The sequence below is a fragment of the Babylonia areolata genome, chromosome 25, assembly GCF_041734735.1.
Source record: "Babylonia areolata isolate BAREFJ2019XMU chromosome 25, ASM4173473v1, whole genome shotgun sequence".
Taxonomy (NCBI): domain Eukaryota; kingdom Metazoa; phylum Mollusca; class Gastropoda; order Neogastropoda; family Buccinidae; genus Babylonia; species Babylonia areolata.
Window position 1 is genome coordinate 2,045,001 of NC_134900.1, and position 19,839 is coordinate 2,064,839.

Below are 19,839 nucleotides of genomic sequence, written 5' to 3' on the forward strand. Positions count from 1 at the left end.
CGTGTGTATTTGATCTTCTGCTTGCGTATACTCACAAAGGGGGTTTAGGCACTAGCAGATCTGCACATATGTTGACCTGGGAGATCAGAAAAATCTCCACCCTTTACCCACATGGCACCGTCACCGAGATTCAAACCCGGGACCCTCATATATTGGCTAGGCTATAAGAAACATTGGTAATAATAATAATGAAAGGTGGTATAGCTCCAAGTCCCCAAAGTCTCTTCAAAGACAATCGATCAAAGGGCTTTGTTTCAGCATCAGCACCATTTGTTTGGAATTCTCTTCCTCTGGATCTCCAGCTCTGACCAAGTCTGTCCTCTTTCAAAAGAAAACTGAAAAGCCACCTGTTCCAAATGGCGTTTGGATGTGACAAAGCATAGTTCTTTGTCTCCTCCCACGCTCTGCACTCCCCTTGTGTATCCCTTCCATTGTAGTATTCCTGTGGTGCGTGTGCTTGTGGGTTGCTGTTTGCTGTGCGCATGTGTATAGGTTGTGTGGTTTTTTTTGGGGGGGGGGGTGGGGGGGACCCAGGGGGGTGCAGGGGGGGGTATATTTTGTGCTTTTTTTTTAGCGATTATTTATATCTGCAGTTTGTATTATTGAATTGGTGGAAACAGATTTTCAGATTTTGTTTTCCACTTCCATGACTTCATGTGTTCTTGTGTGGAATAATGCTCTGTTGTATTTGTACTGTTTCATGTGAGGCGCATAAAGCCCATCAATGGGGAGTTTGTGCCATGTAAGTACAATATATTGTTGTTGTTATCATCAACCCCCTCCCCCCTCCACATCCCCCACTAGGTGGAAGAACTGCAGAAGTGGGGGAGGGAGCAGAGCTGGGCGAGGGACAGCCCCACGTCCAGCACAGTGGCAGACCTGGAGCCCTCCCACTACTGCGACCTGGTGTGTCAGGTGGTGGGCACCGTCACCGAGCAGAAGGGCGTCTGCTTCGTGGCCCGCGTCTGGGACGGGACCTGCTGCCGCTAGTGAGTTTCGTGTCTTGTCTCTCCTTTCCTTTTCTTTAGTTTCTGCTTTCTTGGGGCTGCTGCAGTTTCCTTGTTTGCTTGTGTTGCTTTGTGGTGGGAGTGGTTTCTCATTAGCATGCCTTTCTTTCCTTTTTGTTTTCTTTCTTTTCTGAGTTCTTGGGGCTGCTGCAGTTTCCTTGTTTGCTTGTGTTGCTTTGTGGTGGAAGTGCTTTCTGTTAGCATGCCTTCCTTTCTTTTGTTTTCTTTCTTTTTTGAGTTCTTGGGATGCTGCAGTTACCTTGTTTGCTTGTGTTGCTTTGTGGTGGAAGTGCTTTCTGTTAGCATGCCTTCCTTTCTTTTGTTTTCTCTCTTTTCTGAGTTCTTGGGGTGCTGCAGTTTCCTTGTTTGCCTGTGTTGCTTTGTGGTGGAAGTGCTTTCCGTTAGCATGCCTTCCTTTCTTTTGTTTTCTTTCTTTTTTGAGTTCTTGGGGTGCTGCAGTTTCCTTGTTTGCTTGTATTGCTTTTTGGTGGGAGAGCTTTCCATTGGCATGCCTTCCTTTCTTTTGTTTTCTTTCTTTTTTGAGTTCTTGGGGCTGCTACAGCTTCTTTGTTTGCTTATATTGCTTTTTGGTGGAAGTGGTTTCCGTTCCAGGGTGGAGGGGGTGGGGAGAAGAGGGGAGTGGTGGAGGGGGGGGGGAGAAGAGGGGAGTGGGGGAGTTAAAGGCTTTTAAGAAGTTTTTAGATTTTGTGATAAAAACAAAAACAAAAACTGTTTGAACAAAACATCTTTTTGAGTATTGTGACGACATTGACAATCTCGGCAGTGGTGGTGATATTGCTGTTTTGACAGTGATAATGCTGGCAATTATGATGATGATGGTAGTGATGGTAACGATGACGAGGATGATGTGTTGCGTTACTCAACAATGAGGCAGTTATGGTGACTGTAATGATGTTGATGATGAAAACGATGGTGGAGATGACGAGGATGATGTGTTGCGTTACTCAACAATGTGCCAGTTATGGTGACTGTAATGATGTTGATGATGAAAACGATGGTGAAGATGACGAGGATGCTATGTTGTGTTACTCAACAATGTGGCAGTTATGGTGACTATAATGATGTTGATGATGAAAACGATGGTATTGATAACAAGGATGTTGTGTGCCGTTATTCAGCAATGTGGCGGACACAGCGTCAGACATGGAGCTGGACCCTACGCTGGAGGAAATGGCAGGGAACCTCACTGTGGACGTCTGGATCTACGATGACCATGTCGCTTCCTGCCAGGACATAAAGGTAAAGAGATTGGAGCACTGGCCTGGCGGTAATTTGCCTACCTACCAACTAGCAAGTGAGTGTTCGCGGGTTCCAGTCCCACACACGCAAGTGGAGCGGTCGCCTAGCAGGGTTCGAATTTTACTCCTTTTTTTTGGAGTGCCAGTCGGGCACTCTGGACAAAACATGAGAGTGCCCAGTTGTGGTTTTGGGTACCAGCTTGATAAAATGAAATAAAATGTGCCAAGGAAAGTCTTTCTGCCAGGCTTCATTGTAAACGTGCTGGAGCTTGGATTTGTACTCCTGCTGTTTATTCTTTTTTGTCACCCAGGGCTTTCGTCTCTGTTTCGGGAGCCTTTCTTTTAACATTGAAGATGGGAATCATCATTCGTCGCTAACGCACCATGAACGTCAACACCTGATCGCGCAAGCACAAAGATGCTGCTCCACAAAGTGAGCTGCAACAGACAACACTTTACATTTCGATCGACTGCGTTGACAGGCACAATAGCCGAGTGGTTAAAGCGGTGGACTGTCAATCTGAGGGTCCTGGGTTCGAATCACGGTGACAGCGCCTGGTGGGTAAAGGGTGGAGATATTTACGATCTCCCAGGTCAACATATGTGCAGAACCTGGTGCCTGAACCCCCTGTGTGTATATGCAAGCAGAAGATCAAATACGCACGTTAAAGATCCTGTAATCCATGTCAGCGTTCGGTGTGTTATGGAAACAAAACAAGAACATTTCCCAGCATGCACCCCCCCGAAAGCGGAGTATGGCTGCCTATATGGCGGGGTAAAAACGGTCATACACGTAAAAGCCCATTCGTGTGCGTACGAGTGAACGTGGGAGTTGCAGCCCATGAACGCAGAAGAAGAAGAAGAAGAAGAAGAAGCACCATGAACGTCAACACCTGATCGCGCAAGCACAAAGATGCTGCTCCACAAAGTGAGCTGCAGCAGACAACACTTTACATTTCGATCGACCGCGTTTGAGCTTGCTTTCTTTGTGTGTCTTTTATTTTTCTTCCACCTCTATCAATTTTGGAGTGCCAGCTGGGCTTTCTTGACAGAAAATTTGCGTGCCCAGGCCAACTTTTCGAAGCGTTTGCACCCGGGCACCCGCTGAATTCGAACCCTGCCTAGTGATAACATGCTCAGCTAGGAGTGCCATATACAGACTGTGGTTTTTAGTCCACTCCTCCCTCCACCAGAACTCTGGGTGCTGGTCTTTCAGATTAGAAGATAAACCAAGGTCCTGTACGCAACATGCTTCTAGTCTGTGTTAAAAAAGCCATGACAACAAAAGGGTTGACCATGACAAATTATACATATATGTATGTATGTATGTATGTGTGCGTGTGTGTGTGTGTGTGTATGTGTGTATATATATATATATATATATATATGTATTTGTGTGTGTGTGTGTATATATATATATATATATATATATGTGAATTATGAGTGTGTATATGTATATATATATATATATGTAATAGATAGATAGAGATGGTACAGATATGTGGATGGGTGGCAGCTTGCTCTCCTCAGGGAGAGCAGCCCAAATTTCACACAGAGAAATCTGCCATGACGAAAAAGTAATACAATATGATCAACAGCAAATTAAACAGTTTCATGGAATGAACAAGCAGCCACGCCAGCAGACAGACAGAAAAAGAGCAACTAATAATGTCAGACGGGGAGATCAAACAGAAATGAATTGTGCCAAACCGCTGCACGTGCTGTTTTTTCAAACATCATGAGATTTATGAGATTATATGCTCAGGTATATCAGGCAGCATTAAAATATTCCCTGGAAATGAAATTCCTTATTGCATTGTGTTATAAAACATCACTATGTGACGGGTAGGGGTGGATGTAACTGCTGATGCTAGCGTTACTGGAAATTGTATGTGTGCGTAAGCGTGTGTGTGTTTGTTGGAGCCGATGAAATAAGAGACAAGTAGGACAGGAGACCATGATGGAGAGAGACAGAGAAACAGTCAAATTTTGTTTATGTATGTGAGCAGTTAATTTTGTCTGTTGTTTCTTCTTTCTGTGTATATATATTTGATGTGTTTGTATATTTCTAAGCATCCCTAAGTAAAGGGATTTGTGCTCCCTCAAGTTAAGGGATGAAGGTGCTGATGAAATGTCTATTATTTTTATTGTTTTTATTACTGTTATATCATTATTTTATCATGACCCTGAACTCTGCAGGCAGGCCACTTCATCAAGTTGTCCAACTTGCATGCCGCTGTGTACAAGGGAGAGAATGCGAGAGTGAAACAATCAACAGAGTCGTCTGTCTTGGAACTGGTCTTACACCGGGGGACATCTTATGGCCGTGGAGTGGTGGTCCTTGATCCGCGGTCCCCGCAGGTGGCAGCAGTGCGACAGAGGATGGATCGCTTACTGTTGGGTCAGTTGTTATTGTGCGACATTGAAACGGTCCTTCAGACCCGCTGTTTTTGTGTCCCCAGATTCAAACTCTCCACATATCTGTTGCCACTGTTTCTCTGTCCCCAGATTCAAACTCTCCACATATCGGCTGCCACTGTTTCTCTGTCCCCAGATTCAAACTCTCCACATATCGGCTGCCACTGTTTCTCTGTCCCCAGATTCAAACTCTCCACATATCTGTTGCCACTGTTTCTCTGTCCCCAGATTCAAACTCTCCACATATCGGCTGCCACTGTTTCTCTGTCCCTGGACCTCACACTTTGAAAGATGTTGCTCTTTTGCTTTGTCAAACCTCTGTACTTGGCTATTTCTAGTCTGGCCTAAAAACCAACCTGTTTCGAAAATAGTCTCTCCCTCCTCTCCCTCTTTTTGTCTACAGTTTCTTTAGCCTTGTATTTACATGTATGTTTTGTCTTTCTTTTGCTTTGGTTCAGTTATATATGCCTGTGAAAGTTGTGAGTGAAAGTATTTCAGTTTGTCTCCAAGACGGGCGCAATAGCTGAATGGTTAAAGCATTGGACTTTTAATCTGAGGGTCCCGGGTTCGAATCTCGGTGACGGCGCCTGGTGGGTAAAGGGTGGAGATTTTTCCGATCTCCCAGGTCAACATATGTGCAGACCTGCTAGTGCCTGAACCCCCTTCGTGTGTATACGCAAGCAAAAGATCAAATACGCACGTTAAAGACCCCGTAATCCATGTCAGCGTTTGGTGGGTTATGGAAACAAGAACATACCCAGCATGCACACCCCTGAAAGCGGAGTATGGCTGCCTACATGGGGGGGTAAAAACAGTCATACACGTAAAAGCCCACTCGTGTGCATACGAGTGAACGTGGGAGTTGCAGCCCACGAACAAAGAAGAAGAAGAAGGTTTGTCTCCAAGAGTCAGTGCTGTATAAACACAGTAATTAGTTATTTATTTATCTCTTTTCTTTACGCTTATGCAACTCAGTAATTGATCATGCTGTTTGCAAAATTATCTGCAACAGTTACTTTTCACTGCAGTTGATAATTTAAATGGCCGACTTTGATAACTGACTTTATAAGAACAAATAGGTATGCCTCTGTTGCAGTTGGAAGAGACTCTTGGTGTCATTGATGTTACTTTTAACTGAAGTCAACTTAATCCTCCTATCTGTGTGATTTTTACTGTAGAATCAGGACCCAGCAAGAGTAGCAATCGGGCGTCAGATCCGACAGGCACAGTGACCAAAGACCCACCAGACCAGCAGCAGTCAGGGAATCAGAAAGCCACGCCCATCACAGCCGACAGGGGTCCTGCACAGAACACAGCTGGAGAGTCCGGAACAAGTCACCGCGCAGTGACTGAATCACCCAAGCAGGGTTGCAGTCACTGGGACGACCGTCACCTTCAGAAGGGTCACCCCAAGAAAGGTTACCGTCAAGGAAAGGACATCCACAAGAAAGACCCTCAAGAGAGTGAGCATCAGGCTGTTTCCCCAGCCAAAGACCCTCAAGAGAGTGAGCATCAGGCCGTTTCCCCAGCCAAACGACAGCGCATGCACGTTGCTGAAACCAGCGCCACGTGCAGCAAAGCTGTAACACAGCCATCACTCGCACCACAGGTGTGTTCAGATCTGGGCAGTGAGAGCAACCCAGTCGTCATCTCCTCCGGCTCTGCATCAGATAACGCATCATACGGTGACAAAAACAAAGAGCGCGGTGGAGACCATCATCCTCATGGACTGGCAGCAACAACATCAGACGGTGAAGCTGTGGAGCGTGATGAAGAGAGTCGCAGAGGACATGACGGTGACAAGGGTGGGGGTACCCACAGCGGTGATAAGAAGAGCGGGAATCATGGTGGTGAAAACAAGAGTGGGGATCAAAGCACTGACGACAGGAGCGGCGCCAGCAATGGAGACAAAAAGAGCAGGGATCACAGTGGTGAGAACAAGAGCAGTGGGAATGACTGCAGGGATCAAAGCGCTGACAACAAGAGCGGAACCCACAGCAGAGACAAAAAGGGTGGGGGGGATCACAGCAGTGGTGACTTGCCCGACCCGGACAACGAGCTGGGTGGCCTGCTGTCCAGTTCCGGCTCCTCCGGTGCACAGGGCAAGGAACTCCAGCCTTCCCTGCAGAGCTCCACGGAGACCTGCATGCTCCAGACAGCCTCAGGTAATCACACTCAGGTGCGTTATTATTGTACAGTGTCAGCTACAGGCCATAGCACAAACACATGGGGAGGAAGGGTTCAGGGGATGATGTGGATAATCATTTAACAGCTAAGCACGAGTGTTGCAAAGAGCATTGTGATATTATGAGAGAAAGAGTGGGAACTTGAGGCAAGAGATAGAATGAGGAATGGGAATGACGTCAGCCTATAGCCCCAGTCAAAATAAATGAATGACAGATAAAGAACACTTGTTGGAATGGCAAGAGGTGAAACTGGAAGTGTCTTTCAAATGCAAGTGTCACAGCTATGATGCATTTTTTAAAACAATCTTTCACCATTTCTGGATTGGTAGCAAAAGCAGTGTGTTTAGCAATGCAAATAGTATGTTCATCTTTCCTTGGATTCAATGACAGTCAATTTTCTATATGAGGGAAAAAATTTTTTTCAAAGTATGGAGTATCCTGGAAGCCTCAGGGACTGGAACTGAGAGAGAGGCACAGAGTGAGGTGGAGAGAAAGACAGATGACAATACATAGGCATTGAGAGACGGAGAGAGGGAAAGATTGTTTCAGAGCACTTGCTGCTAGCTATGCAGTTGTGTTGGAACAGAGGCTCATATGCTGGCAAGCGACACATTTTGTTCAAAGCTTCCAACTGCAATATTTTTGGGGGAATGGATGGGGATGGGGGAGTGTTATTTGTTGAATTTTCTGGAAAGCTGGGCTGAAAATATATTTGAAAAATTATATGGTGTTGGCAGAGTTTTCACAATGCTGTGTGATACATGTTTTTGTTAATTTTGTATTGTTAATATATGTTTAATTACACATGCTTAACCGTGACCCACTAGTGCAGACTCCGGCAGGGGTCTGACATTCCTGTCCTGTGCAAACTACTATCCGCCTATGCGGAGAAAATGAAAGTAGCTATGGCCGATAACCTCCCAGAAGTAGGTAACCTCTCCTTTGCCCCCCTGACTAGCACTCTCTTTTTCCGGCAGCCATCATGACTCCTGTTCCTGTGCTCTTCATACGGCTAAGTATGTTGTAGATAGAGCATATTTCATACACATACACTTATGGATACACACATGTACATACACACATAATTATGAACATGTTGGCAAGCATGCATAGACATGCAAACACGCATTCACAAACACAACGCACAGCAGTCAGACTCCATATTCGGCAGTGTGCATGCTGGGTATGTTCATGTTTTCATTACTGATTGAACATGAACATGGGTTACGTGATCTTCAACATTCATATTTGATGTTCTGCATGTCCATACACACAAGAGAGATCAAGGCACTAGTGGGTTGATCTTCATCTTGACATGGGAGATTGGAACAGTCGACCCCCTTATCCCACCAGGACCAAACCCAGGACCCAGAGATTGAAAGTCACACTGACCTCTCGCCTAATGCGCCTGCTGCTGTGCATTTTATGTAGTTTTGGTCTTAGATGTGATGTAATTTTTTCTATCTGGTTATTTTTAATGGGCGCGTATGTGTGTGTGTGTGCATGCGTGTGTGTATGTGCGTGCGTGCGTGCGTGCGTGCGTGCGTGCATGTGTTTGTGAGGTTACAGTGCTCTGGTACATGTGTGTAAGTGTGTAGGCATGCTAGTATGTCCGAACAGAATTCTGTGTTCGAAAATAAGAAATATTTTCATGCTTATGCAATTCTGTTTTTAGTGCAGTTGATATTTAATGTCAGTGTGTGTGTGTCTGTAAGGGAGGTACATTTATTTGTGTGTGGGGGGGTGGGTGGATGTGTGTGTGTGTGTTCTATGGAATGCATTTTGTTTTAATCAAAGTCTTATTTACTTCATAGCTTTTATAATCTTTAGTGAGCTTTTGCATTCATATGAACACACTGGATGTTTTCCATTGTCAGCTAGCTGTTAAGTTTTTTTTAAGGCATGTTTATAGTCAACTATGATGTAAGGCGCTTTGAGCAGCATTGGTGCTGGATATCGCGCCACAGAAAAACTATGTATTATCATTATTATTAGATTAAGGAAAAACAAATCAAACTGCACGCAGGAAAAAATACAAAAAAATGGGTGGCGCTGTAGTGTAGCAACGCACTCTCCCTGGGGAGAGCAGCCCGAATTTCTCACAGAGAAAGCTGTTGTGATAAAAAGAAATACAAATACAAAATACAAATACAAATGCTCAGGTATATCAGGCGTGTTGCTGTGCTGTCTGATTTTAGTCATCAGCGGTCACCATCACATCAGCCGCACGACGATCCGTGACGTGTTGCGTCATGCTGTGCCCAGCAAGTTCCGCCTCTTGGCCCATCTGGTTGACTTCCATCCCAACACCTTGGACCCTCGGCATCTTGTCAGACAGCTGTGTTCCAAGTGCTTCTTCCTGTGAGTAGCTGTGGGTGCCTTGGTGTGTATGGTTTTTTGTTGTTTTTTTTGCTGCCCCATCATCTGCACCGTTTCAGTGGCATTACTCCCACGCCGCTCATTTAGATTCCCCCATACACGGCCACACACTTGCAGTGTTGGTCAGGTAATTAGAGCAACACACCCAAAGACGCATCCTTAAAGTGGATGACACTCAACTGTATGGTCCCAGTCTCCCCATTTAAGACCACAGCACACTTAACTCTGGGTAGGAGCCGGCCACAGGATGAAAAACCCACCTCCACTGGGATTCGAACCCGCGTCCTCCCAGCCGTCAGTCCGCGATGCTAACCACTTCGCCACGGCGGCTGGTTGTGTGTATGTATTTTGTTTGTGTCCATGTTTTGTCTCCGGGATCCACCACTAGAGGGAGACGGAGCTGTCGGGTTACGCGGGGCGACAACCAAGGAAGGAAGTTGTTGGAGCAATTCTGGACCCTTTTTTTTTTTTTTTTTTGCCCCATCATCTGCACCATTTCAGTGGCATTACTCCCACGCCGCTCATTTAGATTCCTCCATACACGGCCACACCCGGGTTCGTCCGTCACAGTTCCAGCGTCGGCAGTCCGCAGGGAACCATCGATGTTAGGTCGCTAGGAGTTCACACACCAGAGGAGACCCTGCACTGCTGCTGAGTCACTTTGGTGGTGTTCAGTGGTGCCTGTTCTGATTTAACGTACTTAGGACACCACTTACTTAGCCCCCTACTAACGACAATAATAGCTTAAGTCGCGGAGCCAGACTGAGTGAGCGTCCGCCCCTTATTCTGGACCCTTTGTCTTCCCATACCATCACTACAGCCTATGGTCCGACGAACTCCCTGTGTCATCCCAACACCCCAAATGGACAGTATCAGTATCAGTATCAGTATCAGTAGCTCAAGAGGCGTCACTGCGTTCAGTCAAATCCATATACGCTACACCACATCTGCCAAGCAGATGCCTGACCAGCAGCGTAACCCAACGCGCTCAGTCAGGCCTTGAGAATAAAATAAAATAAAATAAAATAACAAAAATTAAAAAAAATATATATTAAAAAAATATATAAAATAAATGATAAAAAATGGACAGTTATTATGGACTCGGAATTAAGTCCGTCCGTCTGAAAGTGTATAAGATTGAGTGTGCGTGATTCCCATCTTGTTTATTGTTTAGTATGCGGGAGATACATGTTATTTTACAATTTGTTAGTGGGTTAGGAAGGGAAGGGTGATGGGTGGGGGGGGTGGGGTAGATATTGTCCCCTGTACGAGTGTGTGTGAGATAGTTGTGTTTTTCAAATAAAGTCTTTTAAAAAAAATTTCAGTTTGTGTGCTGAGTTCTTTCTTGACATGAGTGTGGTGTGAGTGCCCGTCCTGTTTTCGCCTGTCCTCGGTTCCAGAGACAGGATGTGACAAGTTTATGACTCTGTGTATGTGTGTGTTTGTGCTTGTGTACATGTTGTGCATGTTTGTGAGTCCATGCTTGCGTTTGTTTACTCAGCTCAGTTATAGAATTGAGATGAGATGTAAAGATATTAAATCTGTGTCAGTTTGTTATAGATATCTGATAAAGATACTGAATGCATAGATTTCCTATATCTAACAGTTTATCAAAGCATGTTGCATGGCGCAGAATTATATTACTATCAAATATTGAGTGAGGAAGCAGGATGCAGAATTAACTCACTCAACCCTGTGCCCACCTGAGAGGTGTGCGCCGCTGATCGCTGTTCTCCGCCACAGCCCGTCTGACAGGCAGGCGAAGAAACTCATTTATTTTTTGTATTTGTATTTGTTTTTATCACAACAGATTTCTCTGTATGAAATTCGGGCTGCTCTCCCCAGGGAGAGCGCGTCGCAAAAACAACAGCGCCACCCATTTTTTTGGTATTTTTTCCTGCGTGTTGTGTTATTTGTTTTTCATATCGAAGTGGATTTTTCTACAGAATTTTACCAGGAACAACCCTTTTGTTGCCATGGGTTCTTTTACGTGTGCTGAGTGCATGCTGCACACGGGACCTCGGTTTATCGTCTCATCCGAATGACTAGCGTCCAGACCACCACTCAAGGTCTAGTGGAGGGGGAGAAAATATCAGCGGCTGAGCCGTGATTCGAACCAGTGCACTCAGATTTTCTCGCTTCCTAAACGGACGCGTTACCTCTAGGCCAACACTCCACATTTAAACCAGTTCATCAGCTCATTATCATGCATTAAACTGCTAGGTAAGTCAGTCCAACTTAACTTCCTTCTTTACTAGCACACAAAGTTTTGCTCCAAAAATTGAACGATTAGTGTGTTTTTTATCCGGTTTTCCACATCAGTATGATAAAACGTCTAAGGCTTACTGTGCAGTAAGTACTCAATGAAATTATGATGGACTCTCGCAGCGAATTCAACCCAGATGATGACGATTTGTCTTATAATTCATCTGATAATTCTTGGGGAAGTCAAGGAGATGAAATCAGTCTACACAAAGTGGCGGACATTTCAATCAAGAAGATAGCCCGCAACCTTCAGCATCGACAGGAGCTGACATTTTACTATTTCTGTTTTTAATTTAAAGTTACATGTGAACTATTGCTTCCTTCATCTTGAGACTTCAGCAATTTGTGTCAAAATTATATTTCAGTCATTATGTCAAGTTCAGTAGCTATTGGTTGATCGGCTGCTATAAATTAGTGCCTGAAGTTAAGCACCCCTTCCAGTTGATGCAGCCAGGCCAAAACATGCAAGGCTGGGAGAACTGCACAGGCAGAAGACCTGAAAGGGTTAAAGTGTCTGTAGAATTCTGACATAAATTTTTTTTTGTTTCACCAATAATGCCATATTGTGTTTCTTATGCCATGAAGTGGTAAGAGATTTGATGATAATGTTTTTGTCCTATTACAGTGGTGGTGATGATGATAATGAATGTTGCTGTTGAATTATATTACCATTATTTTGCTACTGAACCTCTTGTCACAAATGCAAAGTAGGAGAAATGATGAAATGGAAGAAGATGCGCTCTACCTATAAATAATGTCCAGGGCTACGCCGTACAGAGAACAAGAGGTTGGCACCAAGGAGACAGCCACTGGAACACAGCAGTCTGCAGTGAAGTCTGTGGCCTCCGCTCTTACAAGGTGCCATCCTCTCTCTTCTCTTGTCTCTTTTCTCCTCAGTTTTTCCCCCTTTCTCTGTCTCTCTTTCTCTCCCTGACTTTCTCTCTCTCTCTCTCCCTCTCTGTCTCTCTCTCCCAGTCTCTCTTTCTCTCCCTGTCTCTCTCTCTTTCTCTCCCTGTCTCTCTCTCGCTTTCTCTTTCTCTCCCTTCTCTCTGTCTCTCTTTCTCTCCCTGTCTCTCTCTTTGTGTCTGTCTCTATCTCTCTCTGTCTGCCTCTCTCTGTGCGTCTGTTTCTCTCTCTGTCCCTCTCTATCTGTCTCTTTCTCTTTCTTTCCCTCTCTCTCTCTCTCCCTGTCTCTCTCTCCCTCTGTTGTTATTGTTATTGTTGTCACAAGGACAGATTGGAAGACTAGGCGATGCCTAAAATCTTTATCCTTGAGTAATAAAGTTTTTGAATCTTGAATCTCTCTCTCCCTGTCTCTCTCTTTTTCTCTCTCTCTCCCTGTCTCTTTCTATCTGTGTCTCTCTGTCTCTGTCTCTGTCTCTCTCTCTCCCCCCCCCTCTCTCTGTCTCTCTCTGCCATTTGCTATCAACTTTCATTTTTTTCTTCCCTTTCATTCTCTCCCCCCCCCCCCCCCCTCCCAATTTTTAGTTTGACGACAGACAAGGGCCTATCTTGTTTTTTCCTTCTGTCTCTTCTTTTTATGTGGTGTATGAATGCTTGCATGACGCCAGATGCTGGTGTGTAAACTGTACAAATGTCTGCATGCTATGTAGTATGTAAATTTTATATTTACACATTTGTGTTGTTTTTCCTGTGAGTTGATAATTGCTGCTCACATTATTCTGTAATGTATTTTTGAAGTAACATTCAGATGCTAAAAACTTCAATATCAAGGACCTTAATAATATCAGGAATGGTGAGAGAGAGAGAGAGAGAGAGAGAGAGAGAGAGAGAATTTGAATGGGAGAAGAAACAGGCAGACATGACTGTAGAGGGTGTATTTTCACATTTGTATATATACATGTGTGTGTGTGTGTGTGTGTGTGTGTGTTAATGTTCCCTTAGTTGGCACAATTTTGATTTATACAGCTTATACTTACAGAAACACTTAAAAGAAATAACAGCAAACAAACCACATGTACCAAAAAATGACGACCATGATGAGAAGTTGATGTGTTGTCTGTGTGGCAGCAAGCTGGCAGGACTGCTAGGAGGCAGGTTTGCTAACTGGAACCCTGACCATCTGCAGACCCCAGAGCCAGAACACGAGGCCACAGACCTCTGTCCGCGGTGCAAGTCGGGTAACCACAGATATATAATTATTCATAATGATTTTTTTTTTTTTTTTACATTGCGCTATATTAACGCTTTCGCTGCCAGGGAAATAATATTTAAGTGAAATCTATTTGCCAGGTTTTTTTCCCCCAAATATGGGTATATATTTTCAAAAAATCATGTGCTCTTTGTAATTGGAGAAAAACCCATAAATGTATATATTTTCTGAAAGGTAAATGAATAAAGAATACAAAACACATAATGTTTTTTTCCAATTTCATAAATTTGACATGCTGTTGTTTTTGAATCAGTGTTTTGTTTTTTGTCACATTTTCAGCTTGTTCATTACAAACATTAGTCAGGTAATTTACACCATGATACCATATTTTCTGGAGAAATGAATAATGCCTATACACAAATTATACTAGAACTTTTTTTGAAAAGAGACAGATACACTATGCATTGTGACTACTCCAAGTGAACATGGATGTGAGGCCACACGCCCTCAGTCTCCACACCCCCTTCTCTTCACCCCTCTCACAAGGTCACTTTATCCAGTTCTTATCAGACCGCATTGGCTGAGTGTCAAGAATATCACTCACAGCGTGTCCTGCTAATAGTTTGGTCACTTTCTGTTGTCTGCTATAGCTGTACAGCCGGCATCACTCACTGATAGTCGTATCTTGGCCTGTCTCTTCATTGCTTCCTTTATTTTCTATCGAATCGTTCCATAAAAGTTCATCACGGTCTTCTCCTTAGAATTTAAGCTTCAATTCGTTCTGAGCATCAGCTAAAGAAAGCAGTCTTGGTTGATTTTGTGCACAACAATTGCACAGTGAGCACAGTGTCCGACATTTTGCTGAGCGAGGGAGGAGCCGGGCACAAACACTGCGGAAGTAACCCATCCAAAACGTTCAAATAAAGGGCACCCTCATGACATAGTGGGTTTTCTGGCTATGAATAGAATCTAGAATGATTCCCCAAGCCAAAACGACCAGTATTTTTGTCAACGATCTCAATGCAAACCAAGGATAAGTCTGAATATTTCGATGACGAGTTATTTCGTCATTGTGGTAGCGAAGCGTACACACTTGCGCTGACGAGTTATCTCGTCATATAGGCAGCCTAGGGGTTAAAAGCTAAGCTAAATGGTAATTCATGTAAAGTTGCATCCTTACGACGAAAAAAAAAAAAAAAAAAAAAAAAGGAAAAAAATAGTGATGTTGTCTGTGTGTGAGGCTACCTATTGGGTTTTAAGAAAATTCCTTTGGAGCAGTCTCTACATCAGTAAGGCCATATTCTGTGTTCTTTCGATCCACATCCATTTCTTCCATGTGTGTGTGTAGTGTGTGTGTGTTTTACTGTGGTTTGTGTCTGACACTGTGACTGGTTTGTTACTGTCAAGCACTTTGAGATGTTTTTAAAGCGCTGCATGAATTTACTGTTATTGTTAACCATGTGTGTACGAAAAAACTTAGCCGTATGCGGAGCACAGGAACAGGTGTCGAGATGGCTGCCGGAAAAAGAGGGCGCTAGCTAGCAGGACAAAGGGGAGGTTACCTACTTCCGGGAGGTTATCGGCCGTAGTTGCTCTCTTTTTCTCCGCATAGGCGGATAGTAGTTTGCACAGGACAGGAATGTCAGACCCCTGCCGGAGTCTGCACTAGTTGGGTCATGGTAAGTATGTTATTTAAACGTAATTTTAGATAGAAAATTTCCTTTATTGTTAACCGTGTGTATGTATGTTTACAGATGGGATGAGTGAAAGGTTGGAGCTGATCTACATGTTGAGACTGGTCTTACAGGACTCCAGTGGGGACTATTTGGTGGCCAACTTGTGGCGTGAAAACGCTGTGAGTTGTTTGTTAATCTGCACAGTCGTCATCATCATTTTCATAACTGTTCATCAGAGAACAGAGTTCTGGAATCATGCACCCTTTCCAGCTCTTGCACAGAAGCAAGCACATGTACATATGCACATACACACACATACACTATAACACATTACACTACACAAGACGTATACACATACACACGTCACATAACACACATGCACGCACGCACGCATACACGCACAAACACACACACACATTTGTAAGAATAAAAATAGCATTCTTATCGCTAACATCTCTTCACCAAAAACAACAAACAACACACGTGTATAAAGATCAAACTAACAACATTCTTCAGTCACTCACATCTCCAGTCCATTAGAAACAAGACATTTAAAACTTAACCACACACACAGGCCTTCAGGACATCTTTTGTCATTTTGTTCCAGATAGATCTCTTCTTAACAGGGATCACACAGAGTCATGGAATTCTGGAACAGTCTTGGAGAAACAAGAGAACCATTTCTGAGGCCTGAAAAGTCTTGGAGAAAAATATATTTTGCCCTTCAGGGTCCGGAAAAGTCATGGAATTTAAATAAAACCTTGACCAGTACCATTGAACAAAAAGTTTAACGCATGAAAAAAACATGAACATCAAAACTGGGATGTTGGCCAATTTCTACGTCAGTGGCGTAGCAGACAAAAAATTCTTAAAAAAAAAAAAAAAATTTCATATTAAGTTTGGCTTTATGTTTGGTATGGAAATTTCTTAGTCTGGAAGGTCTTGAGGAAAAATGGAGTTTTGTTTGGTCACATATGTTGGAAACCTGACTTAAGCACCTGGTTTTCAGTGACATTTTTCTGAAACTTTCTTCTACTCCCTATGGGTTTTTTCTTTCATTAAAAAAAAAGAAAGTAAATCATTCCAAAAGTTTGGGATATTCTGGGTTGTTTTTTGTTTTTTTTCATATTTCAATGATGATGATGGGAACGATGAAGATACTGCTACGGGGGGTCCATGTGGGATTGGAACTACTTGACACGGCTGTACTCTGGTGAAAGATTCCAGTGCCAAACAGGCTGAAAGATGCAGACACCTGCAGTGTTGGTTAGGAAATTTGAGCAGCGCTCCCAAAGACGCATCATCTGTGAAGTGGAAGACTGGAGTGATGGCCGAGAGAGAATGCATCCGCCTCGGAAGCGAGAGAATCTGAGTGCACTGGTTCAAGTCACGGCACAGTCGCCAGTATTTTCTCCCCCTCCACCAGACCTTGAGTGGTGGTCTGGACGCTAGTCATTGGGATGAGACGATAAACTGAGGTCCCTTGTGCAGCATGCACTTAGCGCACGTAAGAGAACCCACGGCAACAAAAGGGTTGTTCCTGGCAAAATTCTGTAGAAAAATGCACTTCAATAGGAAAAAATTAAAAAAACTGCATGCAGGAAAAAATACAAAAAAATGGGTGGCGCTCTCAGTGTGGCAACACACTCTCCCTGGGGAGAGCAGCCCGAATTTCACACAGAGAAATCTGTTGTGACAAAAATTAATAAAATTAGTAATACAAGACAATTGACTGTGTGGTCCCAGTCTTCCCGTTAAAGGCGATATCACACTCTTCTCAGGACCCGGCCACTGGTCAATAAAACCCTCCACTGATGGAGTTCGAGTCTATGTCCTCCCAGTTGTCAGTCAGTCCGTAACGCTGACCACTTCGACACAGTGGAGAGCTTGTCTAAAGCTTTCATGTCGTTTTCTTCCAGATCACTTTCTTCCGTGGGGTGAGCCCAGAGATGGCGCTGACCAGCCGTGGCACCATTGACGAGTTTGTGAAGACTCTGCGCGGCCTGTGTGTGGGCGGTGGTGGTGGTGGTGGTGGTCAGCAGGCCCCCACCTCCTCCCTCCCTCCCCGCCTGGACTGCTGCGTCTTCTCCTACTCCGCTCGCGGCGCTGTCAACTTCCACGTCTTCGACACTGTGCTTGTGTGAGTGACCTGGAACCAGTCTCGCCCTTCACCTTCCCAGTGTTCCTAGGGGAAGGCAGAAAAAAAACCCATGGACTGACAAGTTTGCAGAAGGGACAGGAAAATCGTCTGCAGAGACCCAGGCTTTGACTCGCAACCGACAGACCTGGAGGAATCTGGTGAAAAGTTCTTCTGTGCGTGGCCCCAGTGACTCTTCATTGAGCGGAGGGTGAAGAAGAAGAAGAAGAATTCCTAGCGTCCAGTCAAAATCGACGCGTCGGTCGAAATGATGTGAATGAAGTGCCTTCCTTGGATGTGGAAGACACTTAGCGCACGTAAAAGAACCCACAGCAACAAAAGGGTTGTTCCTGGCAAAATTCTGTAGAAAAATCCACTTTGATAGGAAAAACAAATAAAACTGCATGCAGGAAAAAATACAAAAAAATGGGTGGCGCTGTAGTGTAGCGATGCGCTCTCCTCTGGGGAGAGCAGCCCGAATTTCACACAGAGAAATCTGTTGTGATGAAAAGAAATACAAATACAACTACAAATACCACCATCCGCCTTTACCAGCAGTAGTGAGTCATGACGAGGCGTTAACAGAAAAGTCCCGCTGTCATTCCATGTTGCTGGACACACCAAGTTTTCACCAGGCCGGTGTTTAACCTGTTCCAGCACACATTCAGACGTTCAAAAGCGGAGTGTCTGGAGGACATTGTAAATGTTGCACGGCAAGCCTCAGCATCTGGGATCTTTGTTCCTCAGTAGTGTGGCACTGAGGCTGGCAACCCTCTTGTCCCCAGTACGTGATGGAGTGGATACCTCGACACCTGTGGTTCAGGAAACTGGTTGGGGGTGGGTGGGGGGGTTGAAGAAACACCACCACAACACCTTCTTTGAGTCCGGGGAAGTGCAGTGCAGCTCACCTGTGATTCAGACCAGCAGGTAAGTAACCTGAGGAAGGGGCTCAGAGGTCCCCCCCCCCCCCCAATCTCCCACCCCCCTTTTCTCTTTCATTAAGATTTGAAAAAGTTTGGTGATCATTCTTGAATTTGTTTGAGCATCAAGAGAAAATATATGAATTTTCCATTGCTTTTTTTTATATATGGATATTTGATATTATTTATTGTTTACTCAGTTCTGAATCTTCTGACATCACATAAATGTTCGGGGTAATTCTCGTTCAAAAGTTGCAGGTAGACTATGTTTGTTGTTGTTTTTTCATGAGCAGATTGCTCCCCATTGTCTCTTTTCAGGCACACCAGCTTTAGAAATAATTATAGAAAAAAACTATGATTGATAGATCATTGAGTTTTTTTTTGCATGTCAATCTGTGACTTAAACTATCAGAAAAAAAAATGTCAAAAATGATGAATCTGCTCTTCAGCCTGGTTTTCGCATGCTGCGTCACAGATTGGTAAGTAAAACAAGAGAGGAAAAGAGAGCATGTGGGTATTTGTGTAATAATTAATATTGCCATTTGAAAAAAAAAAGAAGAAAAGAATGAGTTATCATGGTAAAACTTGCTTGTTTCATTATTGTGTGGTCTCTATCTGTGACCAGTTTTTACGTTAGCAGTCTGGAAACAGAACTTATTGTTTTCACACGCCAGTTGTGTTGACTGAATTTTCCCAGGGACATTCTGTCTACGGAGCACAGAGTACAATAATGCCTTACCCCATTTTGCTGAGCGAAATGTCAGCTGTCACTGTCATTAACTCCCCCTATTTGTAGAACTGTTTTTTCTTCTGTATGTTGAACTGTTGGCCCATTTCTCCAGTTTGTATGGTTGAGCATTCACCAGTCTTTGTTTTAGGTGTTTTTTGGGGGTTGTAAAGGATGTTTTTGATGCAAGCTTTGTGTGTGTCACTGTGTGCATCCTGTAGGGATGTTGGGGGGGGGGGGGGGGGGGGGGGGGGGTGTCAGTATAAATAGCATCACTGCCTGCCTTCTGGAAATTCTGTGCTAAAATTTCCTCATTGCTGTCGTCTCTTTATTTCTGCCTTTTTTCTTCCTTCACTGTTGTCTCCTTTTTCAGCCTTTCCAGTCCATCCCATTTCTTTTTTCGAGCAAGCCTTGACCCTTTTTTTCTGTTTTCTGCAGTCTGTGATGTACTATCTGTGCTGTTTTACTCTGGTGATTAGGTAGTGAAATTTTAAACACTGGGATGGGTAATAGTCCATTGTGCAGTGCTATTTGCCAGTGTGGCCTTCTTTTTTTTTTTAAATATATTTTTTGCTTGGCTTTCATTCAACTTGAAGTATTGGTTTTTTTTCACGATTTGTAATTCGCTGACATCCTCAGAACAGCCTAGTCAAAACTATTATTTGCCCTAAGGAGCTAATGGTTATGGTAAATTGTTAACTGTGTTTTGAAGGTTTATCTTTATGGTTTTGTGGGGGGTAGGGGGGAGGGTG

The 19,839-nt window shown here is 44.0% G+C and overlaps 1 protein-coding gene across 1 annotated transcript in view; it reads left to right on the forward strand.

The window, feature by feature from the left end:
• Positions 1-19,290, forward strand: part of LOC143299839 (uncharacterized) — a 21,995-nt gene extending 2,705 nt beyond the window's left edge. Inside the window, exons 4-12 of the mRNA XM_076613327.1 lie at positions 805-989; positions 2,147-2,267; positions 4,466-4,667; positions 5,863-6,849; positions 9,069-9,231; positions 12,277-12,372; positions 13,546-13,655; positions 15,382-15,482; positions 17,223-19,290. Of these exons, the coding sequence (XP_076469442.1) occupies positions 805-989; positions 2,147-2,267; positions 4,466-4,667; positions 5,863-6,849; positions 9,069-9,231; positions 12,277-12,372; positions 13,546-13,655; positions 15,382-15,482; positions 17,223-17,447 (2,190 nt within the window). The 3' untranslated portion in view covers positions 17,448-19,290. The remainder of the gene's footprint in view (positions 1-804; positions 990-2,146; positions 2,268-4,465; positions 4,668-5,862; positions 6,850-9,068; positions 9,232-12,276; positions 12,373-13,545; positions 13,656-15,381; positions 15,483-17,222) is intronic.
• Positions 19,291-19,839: the final 549 nt, after the last annotated feature.